This window comes from Struthio camelus, chromosome 3 (genome assembly GCF_040807025.1).
Source record: "Struthio camelus isolate bStrCam1 chromosome 3, bStrCam1.hap1, whole genome shotgun sequence".
Lineage (NCBI taxonomy): Eukaryota > Metazoa > Chordata > Aves > Struthioniformes > Struthionidae > Struthio > Struthio camelus.
In genome coordinates this window covers 114395494-114413399 of record NC_090944.1, presented here as the reverse complement: position 1 = coordinate 114413399, position 17906 = coordinate 114395494, and the positions used below count along the sequence as shown (strand labels likewise).

Sequence of the window (17906 nt, the reverse complement as noted above, 5' to 3'; positions counted from 1 at the left end):
AAATTTTCTTAGAGTAAACAGAGGCAGCGTCTACTTTGTCCTCAAAGGACCTCACAAAAGCAGTTGCCTGTCTGCTTGTTAGTGAAATATTGATAGAAATAGAATGGGTTGTGTATGCAGTTGGTAAATAACTGTGTATTTCTGCAGGGACTCCTAGGCAGGTAGTTCTCCCACCTGTTTTGTGGGACCAGGTCTCCCCCCCCCCCCCCCCCCCGTATTTGCATAGAGCAGCCTTAACTTGTATGGAGCGCTTTGCAGAGCGGCTCAGGTGTGTTTTAATGTGAGAAAATTAAAATATGTTCTCAGGTGAGCAGCTTTTATTTGTCGGTAAATAGTGAATGCGGTGCTCCCATACTGCAGTGGCGCCTTGCTCCCGCAGCAGAGTACGAATGAAGAGGAAATACACTGCATCTCTTCCTTGAGGTGCTTTACGCCCTACAGGGGCAAGCCGTCATGCTAGTATCTTAAGACCGCTTACGGAAACTGCTGCATAAATACAGCGCTATATCTATTTAAAAGAGCCAAAAGCCAGGAATCGGGCAGCCTAAACCGTGTTTCGGTTGCGCAGCGGAGGGAGGGACTCGCCGCCCGCCCCTCAGGGCGAGGCGTTACTGCGGCCGAGCCTCGGCTCCCGCCCCGCCCCGCCCTCAGCCAAGATGGCTCCCGGGGCTTCATTCTGCCCTCCGCCGCGGCGCTCCTCGCCCTGGCCCAAGATGGCGTAGCGGCCCGGGCGCCGGTCTCCCGGGACAAAGATGGCGGCGGGCGGCCGTAGGACTACGGGTCCCAGGAGCGAGCGAGCGCGCGCGGGGTGGGGCGGGGCCGGGCCACCGCCTCCGCGGGGGAAGCGGCAGGGCCGGGAGCGCCGCGGCGGCGACGGCGGGCGGAGCTGGCGCTGCCCTGGGATGACCCCTTCGGGGGGCGCCGGGGCTGCGCAGAGCGGCTAGCGGGGCCCCGAGCGGCCGGGCCCGCGGTCGGGCCCGCCGGCAGGTAACGGCGGGGGGTGCTGGGCCTGGCGGCGCGGCGCGGGCCAGGCCCCGCGCCGGCGGCGGGCCCGGCCCCGGCGGAGGCCGAGGCGGCCCCGGGCTGGCGCGGCCCGGCGGGCGCTTAACGGCCTGAAGTGACCGTTGTGGGGGGGAAGGGGGGGCTGGGTCCCCGGCGGGGGCGTTGCTACGGACGGGGTTTGGCAGTAGGCTGGGGGGGGAGGGGGTGATAGTGACTGACAGTCACGTTGGTTTAAGTCCCGTCGTTCGCAGCAGGGCCGCCATCCGTAAGATTAAACGGAGGCTTGAGTTTTTCTTTGCCGCTTGTAGGTCGTTATAGGGAAGTGTGTGTGTGTCACACGGTGCTTCTGAGAAGCCTCGGGTCAGAACTAAGTCTTTCTGAAAGCTGCTCCGTAAGCAAACGTTCCAGGAGCCCTTTGCGAAGAAGGGGTACCTCTTGCGCTCAGCCTGCATCACAGGGTTGTAACGCAGCAGGCTCCCTCCTTCTTAGGAGTCTGTAGCACTGCTGTAGTGCATAGTGGTGAAAACTGCTGTTTCAGAACAAGTTGTTTTTGCTCAAAGTTGCATTTATGCCTATTTCCTAGACTGCCTGAAAACTAGGAGGCTCTGGCTTTAGTTCAGCTGTCTTATCTAGCTTTGATGTTTTTTGCTTGTGAACTTCTGGCATCTGAAATATGCCTTATTGATTAAGCAGTGAGGAAGCTGAGACTGAGTGATGTCACTTCTCTGGATCTGTGTTGAGAATGAGCTTTTTTTCTGGCAGAAACAAAACCATGTCATTTTCATGATTATAATCACTGACCTACATTTTTCCCACCTGCAAACCAGAAATAAGAATAAAATTAGTAAAATTGTTTTAAAAAAAAAAAGTTAATAGCGTTGTATACGCTGGCGCCAGCAAAGGGGACAGAGTTATACTCTCTGTTTCCCTGTCTTGTGCTTTATTTAGTTGGCCTTCTGGCTTGTCAAGTCAGTGGCTCCTTCAACGCTCTTGTGACATCTTGAGGGGAAGTGATTTTCTAATTCCTTTTCAATAGCCTTATAATAAAATTAATGCAGCATGCGAAAATGACCTTTTGTAAAGGTCATTCTGCTGAGCACTTGAAAGAGGAGTTTGTTGATGTCAACAAGGCGGAGGGTAAATTGTAAACAGTTATGCAGATGGATGGAGTTTGAAAATTGAATGGCATTATTTGTAAAGCTGAAGGGGGAAATAAGTTAGGAGATCAATTTGCAAAGTCCCACTGCAGAGCGTTTAGGTAAAGGTTTAAATCTCTACATGCCCCAATTGTATCTGCAATACTGACTAAAAGGGTCATAATATATATTGGTATCTAAAAATCAGATTCTTATCCTGTGTAGCTGAGTCAGAACTAATAGGAAAATAATATCCATTATCTTGTATGGCTTAACTCATAAAGAAAGCATATCATATATAAAATCATGACCAAGATGACTTGCATCTACAAACAGTAGGTTACAGGTAGATGTAGCTGCCTTTAATAAAACTTATCTTTTCTTTAATAGACACTCCATGCTGCCCCGTCATATGCAGAGGCTGGGCAGAGACTGGATTGCCCACTGGAATAGTTCTCAAATATTCTCCTGGAACAGCCCAGTTTCCAGCTGTATGAGATGGGCTGGACACTATCCCTGGGCCTCATTTCCACTTCCTGTGCCACTTGATTTCTCAGCAAACTGGAGACTGCCTCCATTTTTTGGACCTTGGAGACAATTTCAGAACTCAAATTGGCAGCTTGATAATTTCACACAGAATTCTTGTTTTCATCTATCTAATTCCAATATGAAGTCCGAGGGAGAAGAACCATCTACAAAAAAGAGAAGAGTCAGTGGCCAGCATGATACTTTAACTCCTGAAGAAGAAACAAGCAGCTCCAGTAAGAAGGAAGCATTGTGTCTTTCTGTAGTACAGAATGAAGAAAACTGTACCAACAAGCGAGGTAAAAGATGTTGTTTACTTGTTAATTTGTAATACTAAATATTTCTAACAAGTTATAAGCTATACTGCCTGCATCTTTTGAGTTCCTGTTTTGCTTGGCAGCTCTCCCAAGAGAACATCTATCTTGAAAGAGAGAGAGCGTGAACAGTTTCAGATAGATGTTTAGTCTTTAAACTGTTTTATTTTGTGCTATCAAGCAGTCTGTCAGAAAGAACTAGTAGAACTGTGCTCTACTACCTGGCAGTAGAGTACAGTCAGTTATGCATCATTTAGCGTAGCACAAACTGAGGTAGTCCACAAAATAAATGCTACATCACGTGCCAGGGACTGCACAGTTGAGGAGTCCTGAGCTTAATTCAGACAGCTCTCTCTCTGGTGTCTGTCCCTGGCTCAGAGCTGTTAGCTTGTAAACTCTTCTTAAAGCAAAAGATTCAGCTAAATTGCTTTCAGAGCTGGGTTGGCCCCAGAAGTTGTATAGCTTAATTCATTGCACTATACCTGAGCTCATAAGCCCTGCTGAACCTGAATTGGCTTCTTTCAGAGCTAGTTGAGTTATCTGTAATCCAGATAACTGAGCATTAAGGGATAACTGAGACTTAATGGTGTTTGTTTCCAGTGTGATTTTTGTGTTTTGTTTTTACCACTGTGCTTTGCCACAGGCATTTTAGCAAGTTTTGTTTCACACCATGACTGACAGAGCAACCAGCAAATATACTTATCCAGACAAATGCAATAAGAGGCATGAAGATGTCTACCCAGCTTTATAACAGACTTTGGAAGTGCCTGCTTTAGCTTATTGCCCATGTAATCTTCTACAGAGCATCCGAATGTTTTACTGACTATTGTGGATATAAAGTTTTATCTGCTGTGGGGAAAATAATAGAGGGGCATAGTCACAGTGGAAGCCTTCTTGCATAAATCACTTCCTTAACCAAATAAACAGGAAGTTGTATTGAGACTGAGAAGGGTGAATGCCATCAGCATCACAAAGGGATTTTTGGACACACATGACCATAAAAATGGAGTTCCTGAAGGCACAGAAACCTCGTATGCATCTTCAGGCGCTGGAGGAAAGAAGGTTGCTTTGTCCTCTCTTAAACCTCTCAGCAGGTACATCTTGACATGCCTTTGTCTGAGAGAGTGGTTAGTATTATAAACCTTCCTCGTTATCTTTTGCTCACACGTTATAAGATGACGGTAATTAAAAATACCTGCTGGGAAGCAGCTCGGCCTCTCTACCGTTGTAAAAACACTATTTAAAGCCTTGCTATATTCACTACGAATGCTAGATGAAGTCCTGATTAACCTGAGCACAGTGATGAAATTTACTACCTGCTTGTCAGGGGAGACTGTACCTTTGGGTATAAAATTGAATGCCCAGAGCAGATAGCAACAGCCATGGCTTCAGTCTGCCAGTGGTTGATAACAGGTAACTGGCCTTCAGCGTACTCTCAGATGAGTTGGAGCATAGCTGAAAGTCATCTTTGATCATGAATTATGTAACTGGAGAAATAAATATCTGAAAAATAGTTGGATACTTAATGATGCGCAGATAGATTCTTACCAGCTTTCATATGCAAATAATAAATACGAAAGTAAGTATTGCAGAAAGACAAAGTAAGCCTCTTCAAAAGCTCTTGTTAATTCTGAGGTTTATGAATCTTAATTTCTCAACCTCGCTGAGGGAAATCCAGGTTCAGTATCTGTTTTGGTACCCCCAAAGGGTCCACCTTTGGGGGCTTATGGTTGAATTTGTCAGACTATTTACAGAGAAAAGGTGAGCCTCTGTGCCTCGCCCGTTCTCTGACATGGACACAGGAATCAAGAAGTCGTGTATATGCTGCTCTGAAGGGTGTGTCCCAGACTGTCATATCCATCTCCACTGAGGAGTTAGTTAGTACTTGACAGTAGCGTAAAAGTATGTCACAGACTAGATTTGGTTTACCAGTTTGACAGCATTTCTGCAAGGAGCAAGATGGTGTAGTATGACTGCATCAATCTCCTTTGAACATATCAGTTTCCTAATTTGAAAGCAGTTTAAATTGCAGGACATATGGTCTTGAGCTGTGTCTTTTTTACTGATACTCGTAAATAGTTCATCTTAAACAGACGGTGTAAAGCACTGCTAATGAAATGAGTTCTTCAATTTACTTAAGCAATTTGAAAGGCAAATAGTCATCAGTAGAATGAGTTCTAAGAGCAGTAAGAAGTAATACAGCGTATCACATAACTTGTTTTCTGTTTCATATGTTTTCAACAGGAGCACTCCAAAGGCACTGGGAATATTTTTGTCAGCACAGTAGAACAATGAAGGTCTTTGAAAATAAAGCAACTGACCAGAGCAATAATGAAAGTGAGGCAAAATTTGATTTTACAGTCATGTCGTACAATATCCTTTCACAGAATTTGTTAGAAGATAACTCCCACCTGTATAAACACTGCAGGCAGTCCTTATTAATCTGGGCATACAGATTTCCCAACATTCTGCAAGAAATCAAACAACTGGATGCAGATGTGAGTAGAAAATGAACATGTGGGTATTTCTAGAGAAAGTACAAATAGAGTAGCAAATTCTTACTGTTGTTTTGGTTTGGTTTTTTAGTAAGCAGATGATCTAGTGAATCCAGCTGCGCCTTTAGTTATGTCACGCTTAAGTCAGTAGTTCTGATTTATACTTATGCAATTAGTGTTTTCTGTGTGGTCTAAACTTACAGCAAACACAACTGTAAAGTATATATTGCTCATAGCTACCTTCTATTTGTCCACAACTCCCCGGGATGGTCTTTTTGACGTAACTTTGACAATCTGCTGATACCCTGCAACTTTTTTTTTTTTTTTTAAATGTCAGAATACACTTTCTTTACCCAAGTCTTTCTCAGTCTGTGCCTAGAGTGCATTTGAATAGAATGCTGTACATATGGTTGTCCTTATGTTCAGATGTTCAGTGCCTTACTTGTGTAGGCCAAAGGCCTAGTGTCATGTGTTCAGCAGGAGCTAATGATTGATGCTTAGAGAAGGAGAACAGAGCACCTCTTGCCAGGATGGTCTCGGCTTCTGACGCTGTACAGCTTAGGAACCTCAAGAGCTGGAAGCTGTGTCTTTTCCTTAAGCTCTAAGTTATTTAGTGTGAAGAAGGGGTACAAGACTGTATAGGTCATCACTAGAGGCAAGTACTTATCTTGCACACCATGCTTTTGTGGAGGAATAATAGTATGCCTGTGTACAGTAAGGTCAAGTTAAGGCAACTGCCAGTGCTGGCATTTTTTAACTTTCACGTGTGCAACTTTGTGACTTAATGCTTCTTTAGGTAGTGGTAACACCATGTGTCAGTCTATTCAGTGAATCAAAAGTTCCTTTCTAAATCTAGCTGCTAATCCCTTAGAGCCGTTTGTTAGACCAGATAATGGACTATTTATAATCATGTGTGAATCCTTTATTTGGATGATAGACAAACTAGAATGCTTTCCTTACTCTTGATTTTATAAGGTCTCGCGTGATAAGACTGCTAATGTGGATATCTGTTTCCTGTGATTAATGTTCACAGTTGAGAGAAAAATGCAGCTGTTAATAGCATCTCTTCCAGTGAGTCTCTGATCCAGAAGCATCCCTGCTTGTATCAGGGTTGTAAAGTACCTTTCCCTGTACAGCTTTACATGGCTTTTGTTAGTTTGTTTTTTCCAGGACGCTTACTGTCAATTAGGAAGTCAAGTCAATAAACTTCTTCCTTCAGTCACTTTTCAGGTTTATAACGGTTTGTGAATCCTTTTACAGGATTGTGAAGGCAAAAAAACTTATGAAATCTTTTTAAAAAGAAAAAAAACCACCAACTTGCCAGCTGAGACATGAATTAATATTTTTATGTACTTACTAATGTGTTTCAATTGTAAACTTTTGCCTTAGGTACTTTGTTTACAAGAAGTCCAAGAAGACCATTATAGAACAGAGATCAAGTCAAGTTTGGAGTCCCTTGGTATGATGAAACTCCAATACTTTGTCTTTTTTTTTTTTTTTTCTCTCTCTCTTTCCTCTGGTGCTTTTTTCTCCCAGAAGAATCTCTTAACATCATAGAATCAAGTCCCCTCCTTTAACATGCTACAGTATTGTATACTTCCTTTCATAAATTCATCAAGTACTCTTGAAATTGCCTTAGTATTTTCTCCCAGTATTCCTATTGGATAGCTTCTCTGGATTTTTTTTTTTTTTCCCTGTCTTGAAACCTTCCGATATCAGCACTAAATTGTGCTGTTCATGTTCAAATTGGTGTTCATAAGTATTTATATCTGTACTGTCGTTCAGGCTAAATAGCACTGTCCTTGTCTATCTCCCATATGTATTTACGGTAAGGGACACGCTTATTCTATGGCAATTTAAACTGGTCTAAATCTATTCTGCCGTTCACCTCTTTTCAATCCCAGGGGCCCACTTTCTTCCTGACACTGATACTTGCCTGATGCCAGGACAAGCCAGTTCAAGGAGCAAGCAGCATTGGACCCAAATTTTCCTTTCTTGGTTAATTGGCAGTCTAGCTTCCAGAAATGGGTGTTTGTAAAGAAGGCAGAGTACTGACTTAAAGCAGCCTGGCATGTTCTGAAACAACTCTGTAAGGCCAGGCTCCTTTGGGCAACTGAGCTTCCTGCTGCTGTAAAGGATCTGGAGCTCGCTCCCTTCCTCCCAGATGTATACCCTGCCCCTTCCCTTGAGCTAGGTTTAGCACTCACTAGACCTTTACGTTGGTTAAATCCACTAGCCCAGCAGAAAACTGTCCGGTCTCATTTTATTTTGCTGGGTTAGTTTTCTGCAGGCTTACTGAGGTTAAAGTAGTTTATGCTAGCATCCAAGTGGCAGGAACGTGTGGCCAGGAGCTAGAAGAGAAGAGCAGGAATTCTGTTTCAGCATTTGTGAGCTCTGAAGTCAGCTCAGTCTGTTTCAGCGAGCTGTATTTTACCAATCCATATTACGTGGGTCGTGGATAGGCATTTTTAAACGGCATAAACTAGATACTGTTGGAATAAATACTTGGTTGGAATGCTTCACGGTAGTATTTTTGAACTGTTGTGGTAACCACAGTTATAAATCTAGAATAAACTTCAATGCACAACTCCACTTTTATGTGAATTGTTTTTTTCACATAGAGAAAAGTATGCCTGGTATCTTAAACTATTTAGACACTTACACATCACAAAAAGTGTTGGATCAGATTTATTGCAGTATTTAAACTGAAGTTAGAAAACTGAAAAGCCTCTTGTGTTGACTCTCCTTGTTCAATCCTATTTTAAGGCCTTTTCTGATGGGTCAACTCTTAGTATACAGATATGGAATAAAGCGATTGAAAAGGTTACGTGTTCGTATATGAGTTGTTAGTTACCTTAAATAATTTCTCATTTAAAGAATACAAGACTAAACAACTTTATAAAGGTGTTCAGAGCACTCTAACATTCTCCATTTTTAGCTAAACTTCTAATTTGGACAGTTACTGTTGAACTGTTTCCCAGCTTGGGATGGCAGCTCAGTGCTAGGATGAATCAACGTTCCTTTGAAAACAGGAGAAAGTGGAGATGATCCCACTCAAATTAAAGTACAAGTGACGACTAGGTTTGATACACTTTCTTTTTTTTATTGTGACTCAGATATTTGGGGTGTTTTTTCTCTGTCAGAAGCCATTACATTTTAAGCATTTATTATAGGGAATTTGTGATGGATATTTTCTGAATTTTCTTTTATGAACTCTTCTCAGCTTTGTATTTAGTCATGCTGAATAACTCCCATTGTAACTAATTTTTCCTCAAAGCAATGTGAACATCTAAAAAATTTACTACAGAAGATGCAGAGGTCCATGTTGGGCATCTGAAAAAGGGGATGTGAAGAGCACACTGAACTTCCCTCAGAGTTTTTGTTATTTTAGACTGAGTGTTGACTGCCAAGAGGGAGAAGTAGTGTGAAGTTTTACTAATTTTTTTGAAAACTGATCTGTATTTATTGAATGATATTTTAATGTTTTTAATTGTCTGTCTTGTAGGGTATCATTGTGAATACAAGATGAGGACAGGGAGAAAACCTGATGGCTGTGCTATTTGCTTCAAAACTTCCAAATTTAGTCTGATCTCATCAAACCCTGTGGAATTTTTCCGCCATGATATTGCCCTTTTGGACAGGGACAATGTTGGACTGGTGTTGCTTTTGCAGCCTAGATTTCACTGTAAAACGAATGCTGCGATCTGTATAGCCAATACACATCTGCTGTATAACCCAAGGCGAGGGGACATCAAACTGACCCAACTTGCCATGCTCCTAGCAGAGATCGCTAGCGTTGCCCGTCAGAAGGATGGTACTTTCTGTCCAATTATCATCTGTGGTGACTTCAATTCTGTTCCTGGTTCTCCACTGCACAGATTCATAAAGGAAGGAAAGTTAAATTATGAAGGACTTGCTATAGGAAAGGTAGGATATGCTTTTCATCTCTCACAAAAAAAAAAAATTAATGCTGATGAGAAAGGAAAATATTTAATAAAATGGTCTAGCACACCATAGATTAGCTTGTGATTGTTTCCCTTACAGTATGCATCTTAGTGCTGTTTTTGCAGTCTACAAAGTGAAAGTTGCCGTGGAGTTAATGCAATAAGCCTGGGCCTATTAGCTGTGCCTTACAGAGTGTTATACCTGCTCCTGGCATTATGAAATGAACAATTATTTGACAAACTAATTAATTGTTCTTGAAAGGTAATTATCCACAGGATGGCTATATCACTGTTTAAGTGTCAGAGCTTTCAAGTAGGAGAAAATAACTACATAATCAAATGGCCCACTGTGTTCTGTCTAGAAAGATTGCTTTTTTTAGATAAACTTTGACTTGCAGTGATTAGAACAATTGTAAAAAGCAGAAATATGATTAGATGCTGAACCTAAACTGTTTCAGCTGTATTTTTGTTTTTTGTAACCTTTTGTATGTAGCTGTTGGAGATGTTAAATGCTATCCCATATAAAGCAACTGAAGCGCATACAATGAGCAAATAAGAAAAAATAGTACCACTGATGTTTGTTGCCAGTGGGTAGTTGTTTCTAGCCCCACTTTGAATTGACTTCCTCCCAGAAGAATATCATGAAGATAAAGTAAGTATTTGCTAGGGAGTTGTCTATACTCCGTCCTGTCATGCTGCTGAAAGTGTTCTTGGCAGTTTCTTAGCTTAGCGTCACAGGAATTATCCTGGACAGTGGGGTAGCGAAGGTGTTGTAAATTAGAAGTATTTTGACAGAGATTTGATAAGCTGGTATACAAGATTTATTCTAGGGAGATGCTGTTTGTTCCAAATGTTAAGCTTTGCTATACAGAAAATGTCCAGTTCTTTCAGGTTTTTTTAATCAGATTTCCAACTGAAACAAGCTGGTATTGTTTTTCTTAGGTCTCTGGACAAGAGCAGTTTCCAAGGGGACAAAGGATCCTATCTATTCCAATTTGGCCAAAAAAACTAGGTATTTCACAAAACTGTGTGTATGAAATAAAAGAGCAGCAAAAAGAAGAAAATGCAGGTCAGTTTCTGGTTTGATGAATTTTACGGTCCTTTGAAGACATCATTCAGGTTGCACTGAAAAACAGATTATCTTTTCTAGCAAAAGAAAAAAGCGAGCCTTGATCTTGCAAAACTTTCTCATTGTGATTCTTGGAGTGTGAAGTTATTTGCATAAGCATTTGCAGATTTGAATCTCTAAAAGATTAGCTAGTTAATACCCTTCAGAATCTGGTGCATAATATTGAAACTACTGTGTTTGCATCATGGAAGCCAGTTGTGATGTGACTGGGGAAAAAAGAGATGGAAGAATGCAGCATATGCATGTAGTGTGAACCTACCTATGGCTCTAATGTTTATGTATTATAGTGTGTGTATTCTAGGGAACAAATGGGAGAAGCAAGTGATGCCTGCCCCTTAGCTGTGTATCTTTCCATCTTTCATCTGTCTTTTTTTCTTTGACAGACAAAACAATTTAAAATAAACAGGAGGTAATTCAAAAGATTCTTTGAAGGCAATCTTATTAATGGAATAGAAGAATTTAATCCAGCTTTATGAATTGTATCTTGCCTGCTGCAAAAAATAAGTGTTTTTAAGATATTGCAGTAGGCTGTTATTTTTCCTGTAGCTTTTCATCATTGGTCTTAATTACTTGATATTTTAAAATCTGAAATGAACATACTCTTATTTTGTAGGAGAGAAGATGACAGAAGCAAAATTGGACAACACAGAGGAGATTGTGATAGCATCTGAAAAGTATGTGTTGTGGGTAGGAAAACGGAGTTATTTGGCTGGTTCCTAGTGTTTGGGTTCAGGGATTTTTTTGGTTTAGTTTTTAGACTAAGCTTGTATCTGATTCCAGGGGTATGGATATAAGATGCCTATCCAACCCAGTCTGCCCATCTGGCAAAAATTCATCTTCCATTCATATGTGAAAAAGCATCAGATAGCTAGAACTGGAAATAGTTAAGTGTGTTATTGTAGGAACTTGCAAGTGATACTTCTTTGCTGCATTTTGAGATAGCAGGGTCATGTCCTGTCTGCTTGTTAAAGAATACTTTTCACATTTAGTAACTTTTTGACCTAAGCAGGACATCTTGCTTTATATTAATATTGTAGGAAAGCTGTGAGCTTCAGTCCAATTGCAGAAATTGTGTTATAAAAAGACAGCGTTGTCCAGCTGTTTAAACGTTGGCGCTACCTCTCCCCTTCTTACTGTTTTTGAGATACTGTTTTTTAGAACCTAATAAAATCCTACAATACAAAGTGAAATCTAGGTAAAGGAGGGAAAAGAACTGGGAAGAACAGAAAATCTTCCTTGCCAGGAGTTCTCTAGGAGAGTTAAAATTCCTTGAATCCCTGAAGCTTGTATTATTTTTATAAGGAAAAAAGATCTTTAACGTGACTTTGGATTTGGCAGTACAACTCCTAGTCAGATCAAAAAGTTTGCTCATTAAACTGAAGGAAATGACTATCATTAGACTGCTGGGGTGGAATACGTGTTGGTTCCTGAAAGGAAGGAAGAGTACATTGGCATTTACCAAAGTGGTAAAGGCATATAAAGTAAAGCACAGAAGAAGGAAATTACTCTAACTATATACACACAATGTCAGGCTCTACGTTAGCCATTTCTACTCGGAAACAAGATTTTGGTGTCATCATGGAGAGTTCTGTTAAAACCCATAGTGATTTCTGATGATCAGAAAGGCAAGTATTGGTGTTTCTGAGAAAAGAGTGGATAACAATACAGGAAACATTGTGCTATAGTCATATATGACTATAGTCATATGTGGCATGGCATGCCACATGTTGAACACTTTGCCATTTTGTTGACTCATCCTAAAGAAAGATACAAAATAGCAAGGATGATCAAAGTTATGGAATAGTTTCCGTAAGAACAGAGACTAAATGGACTTGGGTCTCTTGGCTTAGGAGAAAGACAATTGAGAGGGGATAAACAGATGGAAAATCATTAAGGGACTGGGGAACATGAATAGATATTGTTTTGAAGTAGTGAATATAGTGAAACTACTGAATCATCAAAATAAATTGACAGGTAGTAAATATAAGACAGGCAAAAGATCTTCTCTCTCAGCACAACTAAAGTTAGTTGCCAAAAGATGTTGTGGGAGTTTCTGAAAAGTAGTTAGAAAAGCTCACAGAAGGAAAGGTCATTGCATGTTATTTAACAGATGTGGATGCAATGATTGTTGGCTAAGGAAATTGTAAACGGCAGGTTGCTGGAAGTTGGGGTGGTCTCCTGTGACTGGTATTCCTGTACGCTTGTCCTGTTCTTACTTCCTCTTAAGTATTTGCTGCTGGCTGTTCTCAGGCTGTTTGGGCAGGTTGGATTGACAGCTGCATTTCTGATAACTCTGCACTAAAAAGTTCATCAAAATGCAGGATGCAGAACACCATGGAAGCTGCAGTAGGTATTCTGTGGCAGCAGAATCAGTTGAAAAGAGCTTCTTATTCCACAGCCACTTCCAGAGCAGAAGTTACCACCCAAATTTTACCCAGTTGCATGTTTGTCTGCCCTCAGACAAGGCTGGTGACATGCTGATTTTCAAAACAATACTTGTTTTTAAGCAGGGCATGTTGCAGATCAAGTTTAAAATGCAGCCATGCACAGTGAGACAGGTACTGCTGAGAAAGGGTGATTTGCAAAGCTGATGGGAACAACTGGCCGGGAGGGGGAGAGTTCTTTTGCTGAAATGTGCAATTCCACCTTTTGTGGTTGATTTACTTTCAGGAGCAAAGAAAACAGGTGAGACAAGATGGGCTGAACACGAAGAGGAAAAGGGAGAGACGTGGGGAGAGACAAAATGGGAGCCTGAGCAGAAGAAAAAAGATTAGGCATAGCCATCTGGAAGACACTTGATACCTCCAGTTTAAAACAAGAACAAAATAAATACATAAAACTTCATTTCCCTGTATGTTAAAGGACTGAATTAGATGAGTTCAGGATCTTTCGTATAAGCTATTCTGATGGACACTTCTGCCAGTGTGTGCCAGGGAGAGATTGCTGAAGGAGGAGGACACGTGAAATCTTGCAAAGTATAGATGGAGGTGAAAGCTCTGCATATTTAAAATGTCAGTTTATCCAGTTTTGATAGGCTCTTAGGTACCTGCCACATACATGGCAAAGCTATCTGCATTTCACTTTCAGAAGTTTAGGCCCCTAACACAAAAGGTGATGGGATTGAGTGCAAGAGAGAAACACTTATGTATTTAGAAATTAGTTTGCATATGCGGCTTATTGAAAAGTTTCTGGCTACAAACAAAATCAGTGTTCCTATATTGCCCCCCCTTTTTTTTTTTTTGATTCCTGTTTAGGTTGTCTTCAAAATTACAACACAATTTTAAACTGTCTTCAGTCTATTCTCATTACTTCCCTGAAACTGGGATACCAGAAGTAACAACTTGTCACTCCCGAAGTGCTGTCACTGTGGATTATATTTTCTTTTCTGCAGCAAATGATGATATTGCTGCCCAGCCAGGTAAGGAAACCTACTTTAAGTTTTTTCAGGAACGCTAAAAGAGAACATTCAGAATCTGTTCAAAGGGAAATGTAGTGATAATTTCCTCTGCCTCCTCAGAGGCTCATGGTGGTGTTTTGATGTTAGCTGTTATCTGAGAAATGTGGCTGGCCTTGTCAACTCACTACAGTTGGGCTTGCTGTAGCGCCACCCGGGGCAAACTCTGTCACCTAATGAGACATTTTTGTAGTTGTCATCTCAGCATGGAGGCTGAGAAATGAGGCTGCAGGTAAGTAGTGATGTAAGTTGTGCCTGGGAAATGTTGTCATTTAGTAGTAACTCATAGGAGACCTTAGTGGCCAGACCAATGACAAAGCCATATTTCCTGTCATTTAATCAACGAAACGGTGAGCATCAGCTTAACGCTGTGCATTAAAGCTGATAAAGGAAGAGTTTTTCTTAGGTAAGAGTTTTTCTCAGATAAGCTTGATATAGTGTTTGTCAAGTAAATGACCCCTGTGGCCTCTCCTCTGAGAGCAATCACTTGTACAAGCCTGGTTGTCGCTATCCTGGTTGCAGTTGCAGCTAAAACTCACCAGATGGTGCAAGAAAGACATGGTATGTTTGAGGGTGTATTTCTTGATGGGTAGCGCATGTTAGCAGTGAAGCCTGACAGCATTTGTGCTCTTACTGTGGGTACTCCTGAGCAGTAGACTTCCATATTGTAGTTAGTCATGTGTTTTATCCTGTCTTCAAAGATCATTGCACAGTACAGTGTTACCAGATAAGTGGCTCTGCAGAAATTGTAACAAAGAAACCTGGATTTCACGTCTGCTCTCGGTTTAGATTTCAACTGTGATTTTTGCAAATTGACACTGATTGTTTTCATTATGTGAATTGAGAATACTATCTTCATCTGTCATACCTTGGGTCATAGACTGTTAAAATTTGTTGAACCAATGCATGAAAGCTTTTCTAGCTGTCCACAGCAAATGCTTTTTATTTGATATTTTGCACTAAGCTGCTTCAAAATATAGGAATAAAAGCGTTGACTGAAAGACTAAGAGGTGAGAAGTGGCTGAACTCCTTCTGACTTCTGTGATTTAAGGGAGTGCAGTACCTTGGAATATTGAATCCTAATTCACCTGCTTACATATGTTGTTGCAGTATCATTGCCCTAGCAGTGTTAAAACTGCATATGTGTGTGGTTCTGTGGTGTTTTATGTTTAGTAGAAAGAACAAGTCGAGCCTCTGCTGCACCTATTTTTTTCAAATAGATTTTTTCACTCTAAATTTGAGCACAGAATTGGAGCAAACCTGAATGTTCCAAGTTTAAATTGGTTTCTAAAAACTGATAAATGGAAACTAGACTAATGGTCTAGATTTTCCATTTTCTGACGCTTCTCTAGCATACGAATTGTTCACAGTAAGTACAAGTAATTATTTGTTGCAGGCTGAGGCTGACTGATCACTTTTTTAGCTCGTTCAAGGCATTTTTTTTTTTTTGAACTTTTTCATGCTTTGGTTTGTGTTAGGCTCAGGCAAACATTTGGTTTGGTATTCAGGATTTGTTGTGAAAACAGGGTTCAGTAGCTACTCGAGTAGTGCAGGACTCAATTTTGTTGGTTCCAGAGTGCTCTGAGCTGCCATTAATCGTTGCAGGCAGAACGAGCTCGCTGTAGCAACAAGCTGTTGCTTTGTAGACATGCAGGTGCTGCACTAAATGATAAATTTGGCTTAAGAGCTGGACAGACCTGTGCTCTAGAGCTGTCCAGACATCTTTGCAGAAAGTAGGCTTTTTTTCAAAGCAGCAGTAGCACCTGCTGGCCTGTTAGAGCTCTGGAAAGCTGGTAGTCGGCAAAGGAGTGAAGCTGCTGAACTATCATCTGAGGGGGTTTACAGTTGCTAGAAAATCCTCTGACTGCCAGCTGGTAAGCTGCTACTGAGCACATCAAGCCAGGAAGTTCTGAAATTGCTGATAACTTTGATACAGAAAAAGCTTTTGTCAAAGTTACAGCTGCTGTTTACGTTGTCCATGAATGCACTCAACCCGCTCAGTAGCATCTCTGAAAGCAACAGCTAGTGCTGCTGAATAGTCGTCTTATTCAAGTAGGCAGCTCAAGAAATGTAAAAGTTGGGCATATTATTGAAGATCTTCCATCAAGAATAAGATCCTTTACTTGAGTTGAAAAAAGCTATTTACAAAGTTTTGCAAACTTTGGCTTTGTTTAGCCATGTTGTTTTGTTAGACTATAGGACTGGACTGTATGAGTCTTGAGTTTCAGGCTTTTTCAGGACCATGGCAGTGGGGTGATAATGGGCAAATCCCTTTCCCTTTCTTCCTCAATTTCCCCCTTGTCAAATAGGGGGATACGGTGGCTTTCTGAGCACTTGGACCTCTGTTCATTAGAAGTCCTACTATGAGACTGTAGTAATAAATTCAAGAATTTCCAAACTACTTTATCAGTGATTTTGCATATCACACTAATGACTTCAGATAACTTCTACCATACTGTACTCCCTTTTTTCTGCATAGCTATGAATGTGTGGGGTTTTTTTCCTTTTTTTTAAGGAGCAGAGGATTCTTTCAATGGAGGTCTGAAACTTCTTGGTAGACTGGCACTTCTAACTGAGCAAGATCTTTGGACTGTTAATGGTCTTCCTAATGAAAATAACTCTTCTGACCACCTGCCATTGCTAGCAGAGTTCAGACTTACTGAACGGTAATACCCAAAGGACTTTTTGTATAGCTCAAGTTTCCTTCACCATCTCTCTTCGTGTAATTTTTAAAAATTATTTTAAGCACTGCTGGTTCGGTTTAGATGTGTTTGCCTGCATGCTGATTTGTTAGTGGTGTGTAAAGTAGACTTTTTAAAGAGACTTTTTTTTTTAAGGTTGTTTAAATTACTTTTTGAAGTCCTTAAGGCAAAAAGAAGAGTTTACATTAGCTTCCTCTTTTTGATAATGGAAAACATCTGTGCCAGTCTCAATGGCATTATTTTTCACAAAGATGCTGTAAATGGTTTTTATTGTAAACCATAGTAAACTTGATTATTCTCTAAGAAAAGAACTGTGTGTTTCTTGAAGTAAAGGGGAGTGAGTTTGTGTGCCTGCCACACTTTATGATGAGCTGAAAGCAATGTTCTACTACAAAGTTGCTCTGTAGCCACCTCTAAATACTTCTGCAAAGTGATTTCCTCAATTACCTAGAGTGTAGCCAGTGCAGCGGCTGCAAGATTGGACTATCACCAGAAGAAGGTGTTTTTGCAGTAAGGCAAATATTTATGCTGGAAAAAGTTATTTCTTAAATTCTCCAAAGCCTAAGTACTGGTAGTATCCACTGGAATCTTTTAAACATACCTGAAATAAAACCAAGGTTATTGGCCAAGGAGCACTTTAGCAAATCAACTAAATTTCCTAGAGAAAGAAAAAAAAAAAAAATTCATCCAAGTCTACATTTTGAGGCTTCATATATGAACATAGGCATATGAACAAGTGGATAAAGGCTTTTTTCCATTTAAGTTGTTAAAAAAAACCAGAACTTGAGTATTTAAATGACAGCTCTTCTGAGATATTAAATAGTCAAGATTTTATATTCACTTTCATAATGCATTGATAAACAGCCTCTGTGAAACAGACTTAAAATTAAAAAAGACAACAGCCAGAGTAAGAAACTGGGTGAGTGGGGTTACAAGTCTTGTAACTTGGTCAAACTACATAGGGATAGCTGTGTAAAGCTGACGCATTATACTTAAAAATGACAGGGACGCTGCTGAATAGTTAAGTGGCCACATTTCTCAAGGTGGTAAAGCTCAGCAGGGAAATGTGGAGTTTTCAGAAAGTTATCACATGAAACAGTTAAAGCACTAAGGTATTTGTTCTATTTATTTCATTAGTTCATGTTATTATCAAAGGACCACAATTATTTCTTTCCCCTTATAAAAGGGAACTGTCACCTAAAGCA

General features: G+C 40.6%; 1 protein-coding gene across 4 annotated transcripts; it reads left to right on the top strand.

Annotated features, from left to right (window-relative positions):
* Positions 1-852: 852 nt before the first annotated feature.
* ANGEL2 (angel homolog 2) lies at positions 853-17006 on the top strand. Of its 4 annotated transcripts, none has more exons than XM_068939808.1 (9): positions 853-987; positions 2529-2962; positions 5222-5475; positions 6862-6931; positions 8978-9399; positions 10359-10485; positions 11159-11219; positions 13800-13963; positions 16515-17006. In XM_068939808.1, exons 2-9 carry the CDS (start codon positions 2536-2538, stop codon positions 16667-16669), a joined length of 1680 nt encoding a protein of 559 aa, XP_068795909.1. In that variant the 5' UTR covers positions 853-987; positions 2529-2535; the 3' UTR covers positions 16670-17006. The 4 variants fall into 4 exon arrangements, with proteins under 4 accessions (XP_068795909.1, XP_068795910.1, XP_068795912.1 ...); XM_068939809.1 differs by having other exon boundaries at positions 16521-17002; XM_068939811.1 differs by lacking the exons at positions 13800-13963; positions 16515-17006 and adding an exon at positions 13216-13389.
* The last annotated feature ends 900 nt before the right edge of the window (positions 17007-17906 follow it).